The sequence below is a fragment of the Vidua macroura genome, chromosome 3 (genome assembly GCF_024509145.1).
Source record: "Vidua macroura isolate BioBank_ID:100142 chromosome 3, ASM2450914v1, whole genome shotgun sequence".
Taxonomy (NCBI): Eukaryota; Metazoa; Chordata; class Aves; order Passeriformes; family Viduidae; genus Vidua; species Vidua macroura.
In genome coordinates, this window is record NC_071573.1 from 12,062,258 (window position 1) to 12,087,243 (window position 24,986).

At 35.8% G+C, this 24,986-nt stretch overlaps 1 protein-coding gene across 1 annotated transcript in view; it reads left to right on the forward strand.

Moving 5' to 3' along the window:
• PRKN (parkin RBR E3 ubiquitin protein ligase) overlaps positions 1–24,986 on the forward strand; it is a 673,918-nt gene that overhangs the window by 558,044 nt on the left and 90,888 nt on the right. The window contains exon 9 of the mRNA XM_053972975.1: positions 4,719–4,868. Coding sequence (XP_053828950.1) covers positions 4,719–4,868 — 150 coding nt within the window. The remainder of the gene's footprint in view (positions 1–4,718; positions 4,869–24,986) is intronic.

The window sequence follows — 24,986 nt, forward strand, 5'->3', positions numbered from 1 at the left end:
GAAAGGAAAATAAAGAAAACAATACCCAAAGTGTAAAAACAAAATTAAAACGGCTCAAGGCATACATGATGTGGCACAATTGGGATAGGAATAAATGACCTTTGAGATTCCTTCCAACACAAACCATTCTATAACTCTATGATATTAAATCATAATTTGGAAATTAATTGACACGGCCAGGAATCACTGTGTTCATGAAGTGTGTTTTGCAGGAGTTTCATGCATTCAGGTGCATTTTAGTATCTGAATCTCAATGTAACTGAAAAGACTGCAATCTGTAATTACCCTGTTATTCCTGTGTCAACCCAGAGATTTCATTTATATTATCCTTGATTTACAGCATCAAATGATTGAATTTCCACTGCTTAAAAACCCAGTATCATTCTAAGACTCAAGGGAAACCATCCCAACCTGGAAAGCGGAGAGCAAAGAATAAATGGTTACAATTATCCAGCCTCCCTGTCTATGTCATACTGTAATTTATAATCTAAAGGCCCTGTCAGGTCTTTACTAACAAAGATTATACAAAAGAACTTCATTCTATGGTCAAAATACCATAAGTAAAGCTTGTAAGTAGAGCTTTTTCCGCTCCAAATTTTATTCCTTGAAAAGTATAGTTTTGGGCTGACTGGGACAATTCACAATTTGAGGGGAAGGTTCACAAAGGGATGTAGTTTTCAGAGAACAAACAGAATGTTTTACAGCTACCTTGTTCATATACCTTTAGCTATCTTAGCACCAATGTTTTAGAGTACACTGTATTTGTGAATCTTTGGGGATTTTTTCCAAATGGGCATTGAAATATATAGTTTTGGGGGAATCCAGCAACTATTTACCGACATGTATTTCTGAGGACCTTATTACAGTAGCACATAAATGCCTGACATGCTTTGTCTGGAAGCTGCTTTCTAGCATCTGATGGCTGGTGATTTCTGTGTAATTTTATGTCACTCATTACCATAGCATTTGACATCCTCATGACTATTAATGGTTTTGCCTCTTAACAGTACATTGAAATCAGCAAGTATCATTCTTCCTCTTTACAAACAGGGAACTGATGAGAAGCATAGATTAAATGACTTACATGAAAGCCACAGGATGGCTGTGCTGCTGCCTGGAATGAAATCAGGTGCCATGAATGCCAGTTCCATCAAGTTTCCCATAGATTATACTTTGTGAGAGGATTTTCCTAAAAATAATTGGAGATACTTTCCTCCTTGTACATGTAGAACAACTATACACATGATGAGTGCATCTCTAAATAGGAGGCAGACTGATAAAAATTGAGTAATAGATACTGTGAAATACTTTGAATGGACAGAAGAGTTAGATTTATCTTTCAGTGACAGCTCTTTATGTATTAGATATCTAGCCTAAGTTAGTTTTCTCAGTTTCAACCACAGCACTTCCATAGGGTGATTGATCTTACCTATCTTAGATACCATGTGTAAGTCAGGATAAATGCCCTCCTTGAGATCTTATTTCTGCTTAGCCACTTGGAGCCTTGTTTAGGCTAGATGTTTAATTTTAGATGAGCTAAAATTCTGTGAGGTAGTTCACAGTCTAAGCTATTTAGATACCTAAACCTTGGTTTTAAAAATAGCTTAGGGCAGGTGAGTTAGGATCAGAATTATTGGAACTAAACCAGCTACTGTAAGAGTCACCTAATTTCAGGTGACATTATCTAGGAAGTTGTCTAATCTCTCATTATTTTTAAAAAGACAGGGCACTTGAGCTCTCAGTTCTTATGCAGATGTACAAATCTAAGGAGTAAAGATGAATTGCATCCCATCTCTCCTGTTGATTATAAAAGATGTCTTCACAACCTGTGCAATTATAGGCATCACAACTGTAGAAATTCAAACTAAATTAAATGAATTCTATGTTAGGTCTCCAGTTAAGAGGTGAAGTAACCAGTGGGTGTTGTGTGCTGTAATATCCTTAAGTATCTCATTCAGACATATGATCAAAACACATCATGTCCAAAGACATTTAAGGGCTCCTGAAAATTGACTTGATTAATGGATCTTGGTTACATGAGTCTGGTATGATATGTATGGCTGTGGTGTATGGGAAAAAATGTCTTGAATAGATATGGTCTGTCACTATATGCAAATAGTTAATTAATAATTCATGCCAATAGTTTTAGTCCTGTACCAATTTTTTATAAATGCACCCTCAATGTAAAGTGAGTCATTTTGTTTCACATCACTGAATAAAGAATATAAATCCACATATGTTGCGTAGATTTTGCTCTGGCAGCAAACATGTATATGTTCTGCTACTTTGTGTTTCACTTGGTTGCTGGGTTTTAATTGAGCGGGACACAAGGAAAGAGAAATTGGAAAATTACATAAATGTATCTGGACTTTGAAGGCAGAAATCTGGCTAGTAACTAGATATCAAGATATGCAAATGAATTTAGCAGGATCTTTTCTGGATCATTTTTCTGGCTGTTATAGTATGAAAATCACTGGGGACGGTGCCATACCAATTTGGAATGAGTCCTGTGCTGAACTAGTATAAAATGTTAAATTTGTTGGACAGAAAACAATATTGCTGTCCACCTTGCCAGTAGGTAAACTGGACATTTACATTCTGTAACTCTCCCTAACAAGATAAATTTTTAAAAAATAAAATAAAAAAAATAAAAAAAGGAAATTAGAGGAATCTCTTCATGCCCTTTTAGGCTAAGTTAATGGCTGGAAAGTATATTCTTTTTTTTTCTACTGAGAATTTTTAATGTAAATGCTGACAGAACCTCAGCTACAGTGTCACTGGTGTTTGCCTTCTTAATGAGAAGCTGTTAACAATTCCACATGCAGCACAAAGTTCCCTCTTAATAGGGTAAGACAATCACCATCCTCACCTTTCAGGTCCAGTCTGTGCCCTGAAGAAAAATTAGGCTGCTAGAGAGTTTTGGAGCTATGGTTACCTATATTTCTATAAAGGCCAGCCAAATTATTCAGAGCACTCAACAGGTATATAGTGGAAGCATACAACATTAAATATCTATGGCATTACTCTGGGTTCAAGCACAATAATAACACAGGAAAGCACCAGTTGATTTCTTGAGCCCCCGCATTCAAGGAGGCTGCAGACATGTCTTGCACATTTCTCAAAATACTATTATTTTCCAAATACAAGATTCTTAAGTCAGAATTTCATTCATACACTGAAAGATATTTTGAAGTCTTTTTGTCCTTTTAGATTTTGCTTTTCTTTTCAGAGGTTGTTTGGATTTTTTGCTAATTGACAAAGTTGGATACTTTAAGTTTGGGCTGATTTTTTTTCTGTGATGCAAACTTTTGTATCTATATGTTATAGTCTTTTAAGAACTCTAATATTATTTTAAGAAACCAGTTTAACCAGACATGTTATGACAACATTTGCAGAAGAATCTTCTGAAATGTACCCCAAAGACGTAGAGCCTTCTTTGTAATTTAAATTTTTTTTTTTTGTATGCTGTGTGTATGAGGTGTTGGTCCTAAAGCTTCCATTTTCCTCGAAAGATTTCTTTGGAGAGGCGTGTGGATTGGAGAAAGAATTTTTTGTTTGCTATCCTCCCAAAAAAGGAACAGGATTTTCATGAGCCATTATGGGATAAAATCTTATGAAGCACTAAATATTGTTGTGAGTGCTCTAACATAAAGTCCTATTTTGTTTTTTTAGCACACCATAAAGTCTACTCACGGAGAAAATTCATACCTACTGCCTTCCTCTTTGGCCTTTTGGATTTGCCTGTTTTCTTTGGGGCTATTAGGACCAAATGCTTTCATTTATTTCCTTCCACAGTAGAGCAGATTTATAGGTGAAACTGAAGCCTGGTTTACAGTGGTTATACAGCCACTGGTGTGGAACTGCACCAACACAGAACCCTAGAGTGGATGTGATTTACATGTACACAGCATGATTTGTATTAGCTCAGCTTATCTCTGGCTGAAAGCAGGGTAAATTAGACATGAGAAAGTTATTGCACTGACATCAGTCATTTTAGAGCAGGCATTTTTGTCAGTGAGCATACACTGAGCATGTTACTTAATATTGCTTTGTGTCAGTGTCCTCATCATTAAAATTGAAGCATTTCCATGGCCTTTTAGGCTATCAGGGTGGAATTAAATGAAAAGTGAAAAAACTAAAGAAAATTTCATGGGAGACACAGGAAAAAAATACATCTAGCATTGAATATAAGAGAGTTATTCTGCTGATCAGTTTAATGATCAGCTTGCTTTTAAAATAAGGTTGCCTAGGCAAATTTTTACAGCCCTTAAGGTCTAAAACATTACAGTACTTCTAGCTATAGATCCCTGAAGGGGTTTTTTTTTGTGTGTGTGTTCTCATCAATCTGTATACAGCATTTATCATTTCTCTGTTGGACTATTTTTATGATGTTTACAATATTTTTTATAGTAATATAAGTGCATTTGATGTTACAGAAACAGTCTGCTGTTTTCTTGATTTTAATATCCCACACGTTCTTCTGGTGATGCAAATGCTGTAAGCCAGAACACTATGCACATGATGTGAGTTGGAGCAGGGTGACAACCCATTTAATAACACTGCAAAGTTTTAGACTTTTGACAAATAACCTGAACTTAGCGTATGAGACATTAAGACAATTGACTGGGTTATGTGGGATAGAGACAAACTCAAATATTTGGGAATTTTCTTTGCTTGCTGCCAGGAGTTTAACACCAGTGTGTTCTGTTGTGTTGCAGTACAACCGCTACCAGCGCTATGGGGCCGAGGAATGTGTGCTGCAGATGGGAGGAGTGCTGTGTCCAACCCCTGGCTGTGGGGCAGGTCTGCTTCCTGAGCCAGGACTGAGGAGAATCGTGTGTGAACCAGGCAATGGAATAGGCTGTGGGGTAAGAACCTACATTTTCCTTCTAGTGGTGTGGGAAATAACTGATATTGTACAACAAGCGCTAAGACAGAGGGGGGAAATGTGGTTGGCTTTTTTATCTTTTCTGTCAGTGACTCTGAATTGACCTTCCCACCAGAGTGGATTAATGCAGCTCAATAAACAATTTAAATATAGCGCAATGGCTTAGGAATGATGACTTCATCATGTAGAATGTGTCCATTCCATAATTCTTTGCTTTATTTGGTTTAAGAAGTTGCTGAATAGTTACAGTAAGAAATTGAACTGTGCCAATGAAAATCCAAATGCACTCTGATTTTCTTCTAGAACTCAGCACAAATGAACAGGATCCTAAGTAAACCATTCACTATCATATTAATTTTTTGTGTTTGTGACACTGTGGTGATATTGCTTGTGCATGTTAAAATACATTATGAAAATAAATTAGAAATATATTTGTTTACTCATAAAAATTTATTTTAAGCAAGGGGAATGAACAATTAATGGTGGATTTATGGAAATCAAAATTAGATGAAACTTGAAAATACTTTTGCGAAGAAATCACATCATATGGACCATCGACATTTTTGGCAGTAGAAAAAGCAAGTACTTGACAAGAATCAAGCTTTGGGGGAAATAGATGTACATGGAGATAAATCTCTACATAAAAGAACTTATTAAAGGTTCAGTCAGTGACTAACTGGTGTTTGCACTATGTGACTCTTTCCACAGTTGGCATTATGGCAGAATTCCATGAACATTATGAGAGAAGATAAAATATCTTTATTTGTAAAATACTAGGATATTCTTTCTGCTGTCTTTCTTGTGGAAAATGCACTTTTTAGTGCAGTTTTGATATTGCCCAAACTGATAGTGTAGAAGAATAATTGTTTGGTGAACTAGGAAGTCGCAGTAACTTGTCTTCTTTGAGTAGGTTAGCATCTGTCGACCTTGGTAAGACTTTCTATCTGTCCATGCAGTGGTGCATGTAAAACAGAGTACTGCCCAAATTCACTGAGCAGACATAAAATAAAGCAGAATCTGGGAAAGTAATAAGAAACACGACTACATAAACAAAAGGGAATGTCTCTGGATTAACTATTAGGAATTGGTTAAAAAAGATAAAATCACGAGAAATTTTTATTCAGGTCTCTGCCTGGAAGTGATGAAAATCACACTGTATTTTGCAGCTTCATTCATCATCATTCTGAATCTGCAATTGCTGTGTAAATAAAGTGTACGTAGCGTAAAGGATTGATATATTGCCTGGTTTAGCAAACTGCTCTGTTTCCTTCTAAGGACTCTGCGCTGTGCTCAGTAGTGATCAGATCTGCAGCCTTGAGTGTAAGCTCACCCTTTGTTTTGAATTATGTGACGTCTTGAGCATTACAGAGTACAATTCACTTAGGCTGAAATGAGAAGCAGGAGGCTGGTCTGGAAGCCAAATTTTGGTAACAGTAAGGTCTTTCCTCAGAATCCATAATGGAACAGAGTAAAAATATATGCCTTTGAATCTTTCTTTGCACCCTAAAAAATGGTAACCTCAAGGAGGATTTGTCACTTCCTGTGGTGAGGGTCCTAGCACTGAAGTCAAATGCTGGTGATAAACTTGGCTAAAGGTAAAGATCCACCTGCAAGGACACCAAGACAGTTAGAAAAACTATTTAATTTACTCTATTTTATGAAGTCATGTTCAGTGCTTCCTATTCTTAAACTGTGATGTGGTTTTTCCCAGTCAAAACCTGAGCTTTTTCAGTGTGAAGGCCTTCCACTAATTTTTATGGAATCCAGGAAGATTCATTTTAGAGCTCAGTATTCCCTCATGAGTGTGTGCATGATTTACAAGCCCAAAGAAAGGCCTGAGATGAAGAATGTCCCTATTATCCATCCAAAAAAGACTGCAAAAGATGTAAACCTGTACAGCTTAGATTAGAAATACATTCCTTGCTGAAGCTGGTAAGCAAAGAAATAAGGAAAGCAGTGTGAATCTGGAGATTGTTTTTGAATATCTACATCATTCTTAATGTAGAGTCTCTTTTGGGGTGTTCGAACCTCTGTCTTTGGTTAAATTTCATATTGATAACAGCAGAAGTTATATCCAACATCAGTGGTCTGTTATTCACACAAAAGCCCTTGCAGAGAAATAGTTGCCTACTGAACAGAACAAATTGGTTGCTCAGGTCTGAATTGGCATGTTAGAGTAGCTAACAACTGTCAAGTAGCTGAGGATTTTGATTTGCTGATGAATTTACTCAGGGGAGAGAGGAAGGACAGGTGGTCAAGAGAAAGTCAAGACATTGAGTGAGAAGGGGTTTCATCAGCCATTTTAGAAAAATAAAGGAACCAAAAAGAGAATAAACTAGCCACTAGGTAATGAAGCAAAATAAAAATTCTGATATTCAGAGAGATAACTGCGTAAGGCAGTCACAAACAGATAAGGACTTTGACCAAAAGTGAAGGAACAATGAAAAATGAACAGGTGACTGAGCTGGGCTAGGATGCAGACGTTTTGGATTCCTCGGTCTCTTACTCTGTTACATGGAATGAGAAACTAGAATCTCTTTTGCAGAGGAACTGCCGTTGGTATCAAAGGTAAATGTGAATCTCCAGGAGAATGCATATAATTTACTAAAAGGGCCTTTGGTAAAGTTAAAAGACGGATTTTGCTTTGTCTCAGGAAATTTGGAAATAGCAACATGCAGGGCCTAGAAACAGTCTGGTAAATGCCTACATAGAACTGCACCAAAAAGATGAGGAAAGAGGTTTAAATGTAAGCATCCCCATATGTACCCTCTGCAGTCAGGCACTGCTATCCATTCAGGCTTTCAGGAAAAAAAAAAAAAAAAAAAAAAGAAAACCACAAACAAGAGAAAAGTTTTATTTTGAGTGGATAGAAGCATGCAGATATCCTTTTAATGATTATGGATAGTCCTCACCTAAAGCCGTATTGTGGTACCACTGACTGACTCTACTGATGTCTAATCTTTCATATTTTTTATTATTCACCATAAACTTATTAATTGATTTACTAAGATATTTCCTTTATACACTATTCTACCTTCATTACTATGCATCAGACTTGTGTTACTAACTTCTATTGCTCAGCTATAAAATCCCGACATATTTAATACTAGAAAACAGCAAAAAAACATAGTAGATAGTACATATTGTACCAGCTGGCCTAGTACAGGAAAAGCTGTGGTAAACAAGACATACAAAAGCTTTATGAATAAAACATCTTTGTCTTGTTTTATATTATACTGGCATATTATTTACCACACATTAAAGACGCTTGGAGTTAAAAACAGGTTAGAATAGATCTTCAAAAAGGAAAATACAACTTGTTTGTTAAGAAGTGCATCTTGGTTTCTACACATACAGCTCAGTTGCCTTGCAAAATATTCTTTGTCAGTATCTTTCAGTGGGATGATAACTAACTGATGTGGAACTGTATCCCAGATTTTGCTCCACAATGGTACATTTGCAGCAGCAATGGTGAATGTTTTGCAGCATGCAATATCAGTTGACCTATCCCTTGAAATGGGGTAAGTAGGGAGATACAGGATAGTGGAGATAGAGCCTCTGCTGGTCTTTTCCCTTTGAGTTTATTCATTCCTGGCATAGCAAATATAAGCACAAAGAAGAATATTTCCACAGTCTGGCTGTTGTTTGATAATCCCTGGCTAGGAGACTGGACTCTTGAAGTTTCATGGAGGTCCTGAAACCACTCTAAACTATACTAAGGTCTGGGTGACAATTTTAAAGATCTTTGGAATAAGCTGTCCTAATTGATGGTTTTATTGTTCTTCTTTGAGATCCCTTAATGTGAAACTCCAATCTGCAAGTGGGTACTCAAATGTAGTGTATCAAATGTGCAATGATAAAGTAAATTTTATAGCTTTGCAAAGGGAGCACAAAATTTGGGGTTATTTAATCACTTTTACCCCATATTTACTGTTTATGGAACAGTAAATTGAAGAACATCAATTTTGCATTGAAGTGCATCAAGAGTGCATTGAAGAACATCAAGAGATGTGTTCCCATCTATGACAGGTGAAATTTTATGGCTGCAGACTACAAGAGGTCCCTGAAAAAAAATCAATGGTTATAAATACCATGTCTTCCTTATAAATAGAATTCCTAGGCTGTTGTATTACATAAAACAAAATCCCTAAGGCAATTTCAGTCTACCCAGCAATTTTTTCTCATTGATTTCTTCTTGCATTCTTCTTCCATGGCTAAGGAAGCACATGTCAAAAGCAATTGCACCATATTTGTAGGATTAATAATTGTCTGCCTTTTCAGTAAGCTTAATAGAATAGAGGACACTAAAATAGTTACATGAGAAGTGCAATACATATTCCTGTTGTTTGCAAAGTTGGGTTTTTTTGTGATTCATCATTGTGCATTCATGCGTGTCCTAGCAGATGCATTTCATCTTCAGTAATGTCTTTGTTAAACCAAGTGATTTGCATGTAGGCAAACCCCAAACAATTGGGGAAAATCTTTTGTTTTGAGGGGAAAAATGTGAATTATAAAAATTCCAAGCAATGAGTTCTTATCCACTTAATTCTGATAATTCAAATGATGATTTTGTTAGTTGTGTATGTCCTTCTAAACTTCTGCAGTAGAGTTGTTTCATTTAGGCTTTTATTTGCCAGTTGAAGTACTATGCGAATGCACCTATACTTCCTCTGGAGTCTGAACCAGCTTACAAATACTGTTTCATATATGTGAAAGTGTACAAGAGTTTTTGAAGTAAAAAACAGTTTCCACATCTGGAAGTTATAAATCTTTTATTGCAAAGTTCAATGCAATTCAGTTTTAATGCAATGCCTTGTCATGATCAACATGGACTTCCTCTAATTCCTCTCCCTCTTGAGTCTGGTTTTATCATGTTATTCCATATATAGTATCTGATCAAAATGTTTAAAAGTCTGACTAACCTCAAAGACTTTATTTTCAAACAAAGATATAGGTCTAAATGTGTGGTTCGGGACATGTACTTTGTTTTTTTGTTAGTAGTACCGGGAGAATGTTCAATGTATATAAAGAGAAAACAGGCAACTTCTAAAATAATTTGAGATATAAAGGTAGTCAAGATGAGTAGTGGTAATTCGAGACAACCTTTGAAGGTACTTGCACTGAAAAAAATATTTTCAATTTTATAATCAGATGAATAAAAGGTCATGGGTGAAAAAGGGCTGTTGTACAATGATCTGGATTTTTCCCTTAGTTTTAAGGTGGAAATGGAAGTTGAAGCAGAAGCAGAAAATAGAGGCTCCACAGTTTTGAAAAACAGAGGAATAATTCAGAAAAGAAAAGACCTTGAGACCTTTATATCATTTGCAAAACACTAAAATGGAAATAGAAGATTGCTGCTATCTAGTAGCCGTCGCAAAATTGAAGGGTTACTCCTTGTTATTACATTTCAGGTATCTGTCCTTGTTCCGTATGTCATTAAATTTTTGCTTTTAAGAGAATTCACCAGAAAGGTGTGACCATGGAAAAGGTAATAGCTGAAGATATTGCTGCAGTTAAGAAACCAACTCACAGCAGGAGTGTTTCATAATATCGTATAGGGAGTGTTTTCAATGGGAATGAAAATGAGACAGACATTTTCTATTATTGCTAAATGTTGAGTTGCTAGCACTGTGCCACAAGCTCTAAGCAGTAATCGTGTATTGCTTTCTTCTATTGAGTGGGCACTCTAGCCTTTAGAAAGTGGAATTCCATCTTGTTGACACATTATGCTTCAGTAGCTGAGCAAGTTGTTCAATTGCTAAAATATGACAGGCTGACCAGAATTCTTTTTGGATTTGTGGGGTTTTTTTTTGGTACTGTTTTACATAGGTTAAAATTAACTGTAAAAGCATGAGGCTTTTTAAGATGTAGAATGTTAATGTTTTAAGAAAGTGTTTACCCCAGAATTGCACACTGCAATTAACCAGCTATGTATTGCTGCCAAGGTGCATTATTTCCATTGCACATGTCTTGCAGCACAGGACAATTCATTAATCTGATATGAAACTCAGCTGTTAGCAGTGAGTGGATAAAGCAGTCGAGAGAATGTTTCCATTTTTAATAATATGGATCACGTTAGTTCACAGGACTAGCAAAAGAAAATAAATACTTTTTATACAGAAAACAAATCAATTGCTTGCACTTGGTTTAATAATAGAATAACTGCTTTTTCCTTTACATCCCAAATCATGAAATATTAGCTAGAAAAATACAGTTAGAAAATATGTGAGTCTCTTCCATTCTATGTGAGCTAAAACTGAAATTTCATTAGTTTCATCTGCTAGATGTCCAGAATATTATGGGATGACTTATATCATGTGATAAAATTCTATATCCCTTGATTTATGTAGGGTACAGCTTTTACCTGACTTCTGCATCATGCAGACATCTGGAAGATGGCTTTGTACTGCAAATTGAAAGTGCAGTGTCTTCAGTTGTTTTTGCTTGACTTATTACTCTGTGGACTACCTGGTAAAATCTAAAATCATTTAAAATCTCTCATATGTGTTCTAAGACAGGATCAAGGAAGCAGAGAAAAGAGGTAGTTACCCAAAAGAGGCTGCAAGATGATGTTCTCTGTAATCTAGAGATATCACAGATATAAGAATAACACTGTATTTGAGTCAGGGAAATTGTATTAGAGGCAACTAGGATAAAATCAAGTTCTCGCTTGTAAAGATAAGTCTAAACTGGACACAGAGACCTAGGAACCAGAGAGGATAAAACTGATGTCTGTGAATGTAAACCAGCTCAGACTGGGATTTGTAACAATTGTTTTGCAAAAGATAAATGTTCCAAATTTAACCAATTTGTCTGAAATAGGAATGAGCTAAAGTTGCAAGCATTTGAGACCCATTTTAAATTGAGCAGTGAGGTAAAACAGCAGGTGGGTTTAAAAATCACATCAGTAGTTGATTTTAGGATTTATCAGCTAACTCTTAGTCCTTGTAAACTATTAGATCAGACAATCCCCAGAAAGGGTGCAAGGGATTTTCATATTAGGGATACCAAACTGGGATTTCAGATACAAATTAAGGATACCCAACTTTGTCACTTTTTCAGTATTTAGATTCCAGAGCCAAAGATGCCTGGGCTTCCATTTTCTTCACCTGTGGAAAGAGAGCAGCATTTTGCAGTACATGCAATGCAAAAATGTGCATAATTTAATATCCACAGCTTACCCTAAACTGATTTTAGCACACAGATGTGGAAAAAGACTTCCAGAAAAAAGTACCTTCTCTGGAGAGATTCCTGCTTTTAGGTGCCCATTGAGTGTATCATGCTGTCATGCTCAGGTCAGGATAAATTGATCACTGAATTTAAAAGAAAGTCAAAACTTTGTCTCAGGGCTTATTGTCAGAGACTTGATATTCTGTACCAGAGTTGGTGAACAAGCTAAATACCATCTCCAGGAATTTAGGGGGCATTTCTCACCTAGAAATTCTTTGTTATTTGAAGAGCAGCAGGCTTTGATGACATCTTTGTCTATTTTGGACTATGCCTGTGGCACAGCACAGTTTAGTCTCTTGATGACTGAAGTGCTCTTGTCTAATTAAAGTAATTGGGCTCCATGTAGCAGTATCTGGGTGATGTGTAATGGCTTATGATGCTCAGGAGATTATATTAGATGAACTCATAATTCTATCTAGTCTTAAGTACAATGGAAGTTTATGACTGGGGAGAACTTGCAACTACTTTTTTCTTACTGCTCCTCTCCTCTTCAGCACAGTGCCTAGAAATATGTGTGAGAGGGTATTATCATGAGGCTCATCAGAAAAATACCTGGAGTGCAAAAATCAGTAAGGAAAAATAAATTGTTAATGGGATTTGCCAGTTAATTCTGCAGGTATGAAAAACAGAGATCTGTATTCTGTCTTCATATTTCACTGACGTACAGGATAAGATTATTCTCCTTCATTTGATAGAAAGAAACACTTTGCACATGATAGAAAAGTGTTGCCATTTTAAATCAACCTATATTTCCTTCAGCTAGTAGATGGAAAAGTCCTGGTTATAGCAGCTGTACCAGACCACAAGAGGTGCTTGAGCTTTCTTGCTTATATATACTGACTGCAGTTTCATAATCAGTAAGAGAAGTACAAATTAATTTGTAAATTATCAAAACTAGGTGTTAGTGGAAGATTTGGTATGAATAAAGAGATCTATCACTGAATCACTGGAGAGGAAACAATAATGCAATCAGGACAGGATATGCTGCTTGAGAATGGCAGACACCAAGGGCAGGATTCTAATTGTGCAAGAGGCTTATTTGAGCAATCTTCTAAAAAAATTCTGTATTTGAACAGGAAAGAGAAACATGGGCTGAATGCAGGAAATCACTTATTAATGAAAAGGAAAATAAATATGAATCAAATAAGCCTATTTATTGCCTTTTATATGAAGTTTCATATGAAGGCCTCCTGAGGCGCTTAGGATTGTATTATTACATTATTGTAAAAAAGCAGGAAGTGCTTAATCAATGCAAAATGATGGAGTAAAGAGCTAGGACTAGAACAATAAGACTTTAGATTAAAATGAATCTATTGACTGGCATTTTTAGCTTAGCCAGGATAAAAATTCAAAGTTCTGAATGCTAAAGAATTGTCCTCATTATGTGGCTGGTATAATTCTAGCCTGTAGCCCAACTCAGAAGTAAATCACAAAATTCATAAAGTAAGCAGCTCACACAGATGCTGAAAAACCATGTCTTTCTACTGCTTTTGTGGCACTTGTAGTCTTCATGTTGTTGGATGTCAGAGTAAAAAGTGTAATAGAGATTTGGGGTTTAAGTCTATTTGGTGTAAGTACAAACATGAAAAACAGTAATTTGTGTTCGTTTGGAGCTTACAAATAATGACACATATTTTTACTAAAAGGAGTACCACCGATTAAAAATGTTTGCAAGTTTTTGTATTTCTTTATTAGCTGATGAAAGAAATGCCCAAAGAATGTCTTTCTCAACTTTACTTTGACTCTGCAAATACATAAAATCTCTGTTGATCAGCCATGCTCTTGGTTCATTTTTGCAAGATTACAACACCATTTTTCATGTGGAGGGCATAAAATGGTAGCTTACTGAGACTATGAAAGTCTTTGTGATAAAATGCAGAGTACAAGCATACCATAGGGATGGTATTGTGCACTGACATTTTCCTGAAGAATATTTATTTTGTGATGACAAACAATATACTGTGCAAAGCTTCCCAGTGCTCCTTTTGGGTTTACAGTTGTATAGGGTTTCTCACTGGATCTTTAAGGAAAAGCTTTTTCAAACACATTACAGTTACAATGGTATGTTGGTGGAATGAAGCAAAGCTACTCCTTGTCATTTCACCAGTACGAGAGAAATGTTTATTTTCCATTGCACATGTTGCATTGCTTCTATGTACTATAGAGAATCCAGAATGACTGGACACTCTATTGCATTTGGGCTATGCTCCATGAAGAGTGGGATGAAACTGGCATTAAAAATATTTAAAGTATAGCTAAATGTAGTTCTCATACAAAAAATTAATACCTTTTTAAAATAAAATTAAGTAGAACAGAGTTATTCTGAGATCAATTCCCTCACCACTAGCGTTTCACTAAGGTATTTAATAATGATGTCACATGCAAAACTTAATTATTTCAAAACCATTTCAAAGAGATAGCAAAGCCACCATTCCATGATCAAAGCTGATTTTGAAGTGCTGAAACAAAGCTGATTTTCAATTATCAGAGTCAAAAAAAAGCATCTGAAAACTGTCCTGATTGTTGTAAAACTGCTGTCTTTTTAAGTTGGATAACTCAAAACAAATAGATAATGCTTATGAAGCTTCAAACAAAAATCCCCTTCTAACAAAGCATAAAAAACACTCAGCCTGAAAGAAAATATCTGGGTAAAGTTATAAGCTTCTGAAAGTGAGTTTAGAATAGAAGTTGCATCTCAACTTTAACAATTGTATTAAGGTCACTAAGCTATAAAAAAGGGAGTAAAGAAAATGTTGCAAAGTCAAGGGCAAAGTATGAAAATAAAATAAAATGAAAATATAATGACCAAATTAAATAAAAGATATCCCTTACACAGTAATAATATTCTGAATGAAAAGCAAGGACATAGATTTGGAGAACAGTGACCAACTGTAATTCAGTGGGAAATAATAGAAAACCAGAATGCAGTATGTGCCCATAAAATCCTCATGAGAAAGAGAAGTAAAAATTCTGATAAGGATAATAAAATATGTCTTTGAATGGAGGCCTTGACTAAGGGCAGAAAATCATGGGTGGATGGATAACCAAGATTCAGTTAACTCCATTTTATCGTTATATTTCACAAACATTAAATAATTCATGCCACTGTTTTTTTTTTTTCCAAAAGCTCTCACATTATATTGGCTGGCAATCACTACCATGATAGCAAATCTATTCTACTGACACTTATTAGGAATAAGTGAAGGGATAAAGAGAAAGGCTTAAAGGTACTGGTGGCTCACTTGTTGAGACTAAATTAAATGAGCGGTAAAATAGGCTGGTAAAACTGGGCCTTGTTTCCCTTAAGAAATATCAAATAGCAATAATAAATTTTGTATATAGGTCTATCATTTTTGTGCCAGTGAAAATGCTCATGTATATAAAAACAAATAATGACATTGATAAGTCTCTTATGCACACCTGCAATTTTTGTATTCAAAAATATTGAATTTCTGACCACCAGTCGAAAGCCAGTGTTTGTTATTATAGTCAATATAGTCTGCAAACGAAAAACAGGTATGAGACATGTTCTACAATATTCTCATATATAAAGAAATCTTTGTTTTCTATTTATTTTTCTCTTCAAATTAAAGTTAATGTAAATTTTATTCCTTTGTTTTATTTAGATAACTTCTTGTAGGTCTCTTAAACACACTTTTTGAAATTCCTTAGTTTTTATAGTAAGGATACTTTTGTTAAAATCTAATTGAGCAACATCATTCTGAAAAAAACAAAATAGGCAAATAGGTGGATATACCTGTTGTTGGCATTGACTTTCAGTGAGATTTGACCTAAATCAGAAAGCTGAAAACTTAAAAACCACCAGAAGATCAAAACTGAAACACACTGGAGTTGGAGGAGGAGTAAACAGGAAAGTGAGGGCAGCCTTTAGGTGAGGTCTGAGAAGACAAGGTGGGAACTTTATTCAAAACTCTCACTGACGCACCAATATATTCACTCCTTTTACTTGACTCAAAGCATGAGAGGTTGCTCCTCCATTTTATGGGAACAGCCTGGAAGGAAACAGCAACATTAACTTGCCTCCTCTGCTGAGAGCTGTGACTTTATGTGAGGTGGTACCACACCTCTGGTTGGTTGTTTGATCCCTAGTAAGCAGGCTGAGATGGAGAATACCAGATGGTAAGGGCGATGGTTCTCCAGAGATCCCCAGCAGGGTCTAAAAATGTGTATTCCATAAGGAAAACCTAGAATTTATTACATCCTTTGCTGGGTGGCTCTGGCATAAAGGAATAAAAGTATAGATTGGAGTATGTGTGCCTTGGCTGCATGTATTCAGAATTAGGGGGAAACCACCTGCCACACCTTTGTAGAAATGATCAGGGAATTGGGATGGTTACAGTAACCTGAGCTAGTGGGTGACATCCCTGCCCATGGCAGGGGGATTGCAAATAGGTGATCTTTAATATCCCCCCCAGGCCTCCCCATTCTCTGATATCATGAGCTGTGTGTGGAAGTTGCGGTGCACGGGTGTGAAAGGAGCAGCGCATGACTGCAGGTGTGTACATTAAGTGAGTGAAAGCTTCACAAAGATGTATGAGCATCAATTGTATAAAGAATGGCCTAGTCACATGACTGTGATATTTTACATGAGTTCCTGGGCATTGCAGATTTTTTTTGTGAATGTATATTGATTGGATACCAAATTTTTGTTTGCAAGTATCTACAGGTATCATATTTTAAAATCCTTTTATGCCAATAGAAAGCTTTTTCTGGGCCTGAAATATTTACCTAAATTTATTTAGGAAAATGTTTTGGATTTGGAGATGGAAAAAATGTGGTTGCCAAACAGTAGTATTGCACTGAGGTAGAAACCCACCATATCCTGCTATGAGAGGAGTGACAACAACTGGTAATTGGTGAGTTAAATAAATCAAAGAGGAAGAAAACTGTACAATAAATGTACTATGCAATAATAGCTTTCATATGCTACTGTGGTTCTCACCAGTGGTGTTTTCATAAAATGCATCACAAGCTTTCAGTGTTCAGGGAAACACATTAGTGTTTTTGAATTGTTTTTATTATAAGCCATGCAAATAGTGTTTGTCCCAGTGGGGTGTGACATTAATTATTAGCAAAGATCTCTCGCATGATTTCAGTCCACGCAGAATGAGCAGTTCAGTCTTTATTTTTAGAGTGTGACATATAACTATTCAAAACTGCATTAAAAGACATTTAACCCATGCAGAGTATTCCTGCTGAAGAGGTGACACATGGCAGAAATAAATTGCCCTAATAACATTTGCAAAAGTTTTGTGATTGCAAAAATGTTATCAGTGCAATTCAAACATATTCCCCTTCATTAAGCTTCAGAATAAACTATATTTAAATTCTTTCATATGAATGACCAGTGGTCAACTCCTGAAATACAAAAAGGTTGAATCTTTTAGAGATAGATTTTTTTTTTAGAATAAGTCCTCTAGACAAAAGCAAACAAAAGAATCAATCAAAGGAAACATACTTCTGGAATACAGGCAAGAGGAAAACAGTGACTCCTGAAAGGCAGGAGTAAGCATTCTTGTCTAACTAATAAGAAATCAGTTCTAAGCAGAAAAAAGAAGCTGATAAGTCAGTAAAGAAATCATAAAGTCATAATGGTAAATTATCTCAATGTAAAGGAATGGTTAGGAAGGGTAAGGAGAGACCAGCTTGCTTGGACAATTAATCTTCTTATGACATGAAAAGCAAGAAAGAAATGAATGCAAGATGTAAGCAGGTTGTATCATTTTGAGCAGCTAGAAAAACAGAAGAAACACAGGGGCAGTCAGAAAGTGCAAGGTATGAAATAAAATATTTTCAATAGGAAGTCTACCAAATAGTGTTCAGAAGGCTTTCCATAAAGAAGTAAAAGAAACAGTAACATGAAAGATAAGGAAGCTTTTAGTTGCCTTGTCATTGAGAGGAATCTGTATCATTAAAATGCTTCAAGAAGGCAAAAGTTTTTACTTTTATGTTTAAATTTAAATTTAAAAGGTTATACCTGTTTAGATGGTTAGCAGAGCTACAACCAGTAAAACAGAATTTAAAATACCCACTATAGTGGAGAAAGGACAGCATAAAGACACGTTTTCAAATGCACTTCACTTGATGAAATTTTTTCTTGTAGGAATGGCTGAAGAAAATCCAGAATATTAGTCATCACCTCTAAGAGTAGGGTAGGAAAGATTTTGAAAAAGGCAAAAGCATGAAATCTATGTCTAAAAAGAGAAAAAAACCACCATAATCTGAGATCTACAGACAAGCGGTTTTAACTTGAATTCCTGGGGAGAAAATGTAGCAAATAATTTAACTACTAGTAATAAGAAAGAGGACAGGAAGATAAAGTCTCAGGAAGTGTGGGCTTAGCAAGAGTTTATCACAACAATCTAACTTTGCCAGAGTAAGAGGACTTCTGGGTAGGAGAGAAATAGGTGATGTTTTCTATATTGAATCCATCAAAAGTTCTCACATTGTTTCATATAAAATTCGGAAAGGTGAACTAGGAATACAAGACTAGATAATTTCATTAGGTGTATATATAATTACTTGGAAAGCTGTGTATAGATGAATTATCAGCATTTCACAATTAAAGCAGAGAGTTGCTTCAAATCTGTCCTGAGGTTGATAGATTTTAATATTTTCTCTGATGCCTTGAGGAGTGATTATAGAGTAAGGTTATTAAATTTGCACAGGATATGTAGCAGGGGGACAGAAAACAGTTTGGAATTCAATAGCAATTCAGTAAGAATAAATGTAAAGTTTCTTATGTAGACAGGTACAAACAACTGTATGTTAAGAGAAAAAAATGCATAGAGAGACAGCAACAGGGCAAAAGATGTTCTGGGAGCACAACCTGACCTTAAATCAGCAGTGTGGTAGTGTAGAAAACAAAAAATGCTGGACTGGCATATATAAATCACAGTAATTATTTCTCCTAATCCAAAATAACACAGCAAGGGAACAAGAACAACATCCCTGATTTTTTTTCTGATGTTATTGTACAGTTGAGGAAGGAAGATGTCCATTTTAACATGCTTCTTATCCAAAAAAGGGCCTTTTTTCCTGGCCTCTTCCCATTCCACTTGGTTTGGAAGATAAATTGCTGAGATGTGCCATCAACAACTTCTCCATAGCTGCTCGACTCTCTGCTCATTCCAATCTGTAGCAGACTTTGCTCTAGAAATACGGAGTCCCAAATAAAAGCCAGCTGAAACAGATAAAATCTAATAAGTGCAATATTGCAGAATGCCCATATGCTGTCAGCGACTAACACACATAAACCCAAGGAGAGTTCATACCCACGGAGTCTTTCTAAATACTGCTTTACAGAAAGCCAGTCCTAGCTCAGAGTCACATTAGTTCTTTCACCTCTCTTGTGAGTTCCCACTGCCAGGATTTTATTAGATAATCTTTTTTCCTTCAAATAGCTAGCTGCTTATGAAATGGCACTTCTGATGCTTCATGATAACACAGAATAAACTAGCCACCATGTATAAAATCACTGTAGACATTTTATGAGGAAAGAAACATTGAACTTAACCTTTAAAAAAAGAAATCTATCTAGTTCATACAGTCCACAGTTTCAGAACTCTGAAATGTTTGATCCATATCCCAGTTCTTTGAACAGTCTGGAAATGACACAGGAAAGTCAGCACCATAACTGGTCCCATTCAGTAACTGATTTCATTGAAAATGTTCATGGAAATTGTGAAATTTGAGGTATAGCACTGTAAAATGCAGGAAATTGTCCATCTGTCTGTTCTTTTTTCTCATAACAAAGATCATTCACATTTTGTGCCACATAAATCTTGCAATTATTTTATTATATTTCCCCTTGACTGCATATTAAAGTATGGAAGCAAGTCATCATCACTGAGCTCCAGAAACCTTTTTATGCATGATAGTTCTTCAGTGCTATTTTCTTCTCTGTCCTTTGGACTAACTTGTTACTTGTAGGTGTCTTTCTCAGATTTAAAGATGTATAGCTGTGCTCTGCTGTGTGTGTAGGTGCATGTGGGTTTTCCATGCCTTGAATTCTATCATTTGTCTTGTGGTTTCCCCCTACCCACCTTCCTTACCAAGTTCTATAATAAACACATTTGAGGTAAAGCCTCCAGAGCTGTTATCAAACAAGTATTTCAGTTTGTCTTTTTCAGGTATTTTCAACTAATTCTGTTTTAAAACAGAAAAATACTCTCATTTTTTAGGAAATTCCATATTTATCTTAAATCTTTTGAGAACAGTTAGATTCATTTAATTCCCTCCATATTTTATTTGTAGTATATTGATTCTTCAGCACTTAGCTATTCATGAGCATTTTTATTTCTTGTGTGTATGTGCATGGTTTATTTTCTCACCTCGTACAATCCTCTCAAATGCAGCACTTACCTCAAGTCTTATTACTGTTTTTAAATAACTCGGTTCCTGCTGCATTAATTTCTAGAAGACCTTTTTTTCACAGTTTCCCCATTTTATCTCTTCATTAAGATTTACCTGTGAATTTATACAAAGAACAATACCTGCTTACACACAGTTCAGCAAAAGTTGCATTTTGGAATAATTGCAAGCACCAGAGAAGTCTTATTCATTTAAAGGCATTCCTGTAGTATAACTGTCTTCTCTATGGCATTTTACCAGTGATATTTTTATTCTGTGAATCACATAATCCTTTTCATAGACCCTCCTTTTATTTTGGAATTCAATGAAAAATTGCAATGACTTTTTTTTTTTTTTTTTTGTGTATTGCTGCTTCTTAGACTTCTGTAGCTAACTAAACCTTTCTATTTGAATATGTGGAAAAGACGAGTAAGGAAAAGTATTAGGCTTTTAGGAGTGTAATAGTGTTCATATCTGAGTCTCCTTCTCATGTGAGGTTTATTCAAATTAGTCTCTTAAACCAGATAAAACAAATTTGACAATCAAGTTCAGTCACGCCTTTTATTTAATCTGTTTTTATATTAAAAGTATAGGAGTTTATGCCATAGCCAAAGGGAAGTTATCATAAATGGAAGTTTAAGAAATATTTGAATGACAACAATCAGAACAGAAAATGTAATTTTTCAAAGTTTCTTTAATAATTTAAGAAGGTGTTTTTGTACATATGCATATATGATACCTGTAAACAGTTGATAGAAATTGCACAGAAATATTAAGAGCAGAAAAACCCCTTTATCTTACTGATACCAGAACAGCTAATCTCATTATAAGCTAGAAGTGTATTTAGGAATTGAGTAAAATTCTTAGATTTTGTATTTACTCATACATTTGACTATGCCTAGAAAAGCATATTAAAGCATGTATTTTTCTCAAAAATCTGAAAATATTTTCACTTGGTATTGAAAGGATGGTTGTGTGGCTTGCAAGCAATATCCCTATAAAATAAACTTTGCTTCTGAAAATAAATGTTATTAATATTTAACGGCATTATGTCACACTATGATTATTTCTGATGTAGTAGTTGTGATTGGTATTTTAAATCTGAATCATCAGGCAGACGGCAAAAGGTAATGGGAATCTTAGTTGGGAGTTATCTTTTCCCCTAACTTCTCTTTTAGCATTGGCTACTTTCATTCTTCTGGCCATCTGCTTTGTTTGATATTCTAAGCAGTTCATGGTAGTTCCAATTTCTTAATAATGATAGCACCTCCTGGCACGTAGTTTTTCACTCAGCTGAGCAGCATCTTTTCTAGGGACTGATTAACTGTTCATATATGGCCTTCTTTAGATCTGATATCTCAGGACAAGTTTTGGAAAACTTAATCTGTTTTTACTCTTTTAAACCAGAAAATATCGTATGGTGAAGAAAGGTGAAAATGGACATTCAAAAGCTAGCAATTCGACTTTCAAGCTTGCATTTTTATTTAAAGCTAATAATTTTTTTAAAGTAGCAAAGCCTACCCTTTCTGACTATGATAGGCAGAGTCAGATAAGCAAGTAGGTAATCTAGTTCAGATACACCAGCATGCAGCACAGTTTAACTGCAGCTGTCGTGTCTTTAGAACTTGTACTGAACTGCTTAACATTTGATTGTGGATCAAGGAATTGAAATCAGTGACCAGTTAAGTGTGCAGTCAATAAGATTAAAGGAAAGGACTGGAATAACTTCTCAAGTTAACATTCTGGTTTTACTCATGCAAGCGAGCTCTGTAAACAGCTACAGAGATAAGAATGGCACAAGATCATTCCACTAAAATTCTATTCATTAAATTTAAAATTCTTTATTTACATTATTAGAGAAATTCTGTCAATGCTTCTTAAAATTCTGAATTATTTCATTTTTCAATGTGGGCCTGCCAGCAAAGGAAAGTGGAAGATTTTTTCCTGATGTCATGACTTGTTCCACCACATATTTTGAGTAAGTGAGTACCACTTTGATTTGTTTACTCAGAGAGCTGTTTCATTCCATGTGCTTTGAAGCAAGGGTGAAAAAAACCTGGCAGTATCAGCTGTGTGTTTTTGTCTGTCATATATAGTGTCATTTTGAATGTGAAGATTAGTCAAGATTTGAGAAAATGGTAGTTGCTGCTTATCCTAGAATGTTTTAACAAGCAACTGATTGGTTTTGTTATACAAAAAGACAATTTGAAGAAGAACTGAGCAGAGCTCAGAGAATATAAAGCAAATGTCTAGACATTTCCCTACCAAGAAGGAAGTTTTTAGGTTTTATGACATAATTTCACAGGTGGTTAACTGTGTAGCTTCTAATATTTGGATGGGGGTTTTTTAATTATTATTGCTCTCATATTCTTCATAATGCTTTGGGGCTTGGGGAAAGGAGGGTTTCTTCCAGCCACTGCTTCCACAAACCTGTATTCTCACTCTACCCAACATCAATTTAAAGTTATAGAGCCCTGAATGACACCATCTGACTAATACATGTGACATGTGGGAGATCAGAAACAGCTTCCTACAGCCAAGCTACCAGAAGAGGCAGGGAATCTGGCATTTTTAGCATTGCAGTCAACAATTATCTACATCCTCTTTCTTCTCAAGAGACAGCACAGGTCTCTTGTATTATATGTTGGCTGTGCAATGGGCTTGCAATGTATGAAGCAACCAGAACATCCAACCTTCTATTTTCTTGTTTTGAATAAGAAAATTGTAAGAACAACAGAGAATTGTAGTCAAAAGGGTCCCCTCTCCAATTATACTCTTGACAAAAGTGTTTGGCCCTCCCTTGCAGCTGCTGGTTTTGTCAGAGTAGGAGTTATCAAGACATCCTAGAGTTGCTTCTGGAACTGGCGAATTGCAAATCAAATAATGATGTTGTTTCTGTTTGTACCACCTGCCTATGGAGCACATAGGCACCAGTCAGAGGAGGAACCCTGGAGCGAGTCCCCTGAAGACAGAGGACAAAACTTACCCTCAGCACTCCTGTTAAACCCCATGCCCACTGAGAAAAATTTAAATGGTATATCTAGTGTTGGTTAAGTCTTTCTCAGGGAGAAAATCTCCCTGTTATATCTTCCTGATCCTGGTTAGATGTTTGGACATGTGATGTAACTCCATACCTGCACCAAGGAGCACACACTGCTGTGCACAGGGGAACATTTTCAGAACACTGAGCTTGCACTGCTGAAGAAAATGTTTTGAATATCAGTGTACTAGTGATAGATAGTTGATCAGGGAATACTTCTTCTAAAGCATCGTTGATCAAGATATCTAGATAAGGGGTCATAACTTTCCTTTCTCATAGAGGAAACAATCCTGTTTTTCATTTAAGACACATGTTTGTTCACTCCCTCTCTCTTATAATCACCCCTAAGTCCCTTCCAACAGCCCTAAGTTTTTGACTTCCTTCCGAAACTGCCTTTCAAGGCAGTCTGACTGTAATGCCACTTAATCCTGAAACATCTTCCTCAGACTTTGAGGATGTTTTTTTCCTAAAGAAATAGTCATATTCAGAAAAAGTCTTGTTTTCCTCTTCATCAGATGATTCCACTATTCATCCTTCTCCTCCCAAATGCATTCAAACAATCATTGCTTCACAATGATAATTAAGACTTGCAGGAAAGCAGGTGCTGGTAACCCAGGGAATTCCCAATCCTTTTTCCAGATAGCTGTGGAGACCTTGCCCCACTATAGCACACACTGTTTTCAAAGTATGACAAGTTCACGTTATTCTTTCCTAAAAATTTTCCACAAATTGCAATGAAGACTGGATTCTGAAAAAAAAAAAAAAAAAAAAAAAAAAAAAAAGGCATGATTTAGAGATTTTAAAAGCATTCACAATCAGAAAGTACATACTAAAAGTTTCTATGCTCTTCCTGTTTATTAACACTGTTATCCTGTTATGCTAGACAGCTGTCTGAACTGGCTAAATTTTTGTTCTGAAGTTTGTTTCCACCTGAAAATGAAATGCCTGCCTATTGTTATTCCTGTCTCCTCGAGGTTTTCTGTCTCTTCTTTCCTTGCAAATTTTGCTGCAGTTCTCTAGAGAAATGAAAGGCCTTTGAATTGAAACTGATGCTCCTAGACAGTGCAATGCTGTTGTCATCTATGCATTTACATTTTCCATTCTCCTTGGCTTGGCTATTTACTAGAAATACCAGCTTTCTATAGCCTTAAGACAGAAAGAATGTCTTACACTGTGTACTTCTAGAAGCTGTTCCAATGCCCTGTAGGGCATCCTAACTGTTGTCCTAAATTGAGATGACAGTGTTGCTCATATTAAATTGCCTTCTTGCTTGGCTTGGCATGCTGGGATCCATATCTATTAATGCAGGAGTGTCCAAATGTCCTGCTAGGAAAGCAATTTGTTCCTCAGTAGGGTGTCAGGAAAGCAGCTGGTCTAAGAAACTATCAGAGGTGATCTTAGGGGCAAGTTGTGTTTTTCTTGATTTAATGGAAATTTTTAGTGATCCATCTCCTT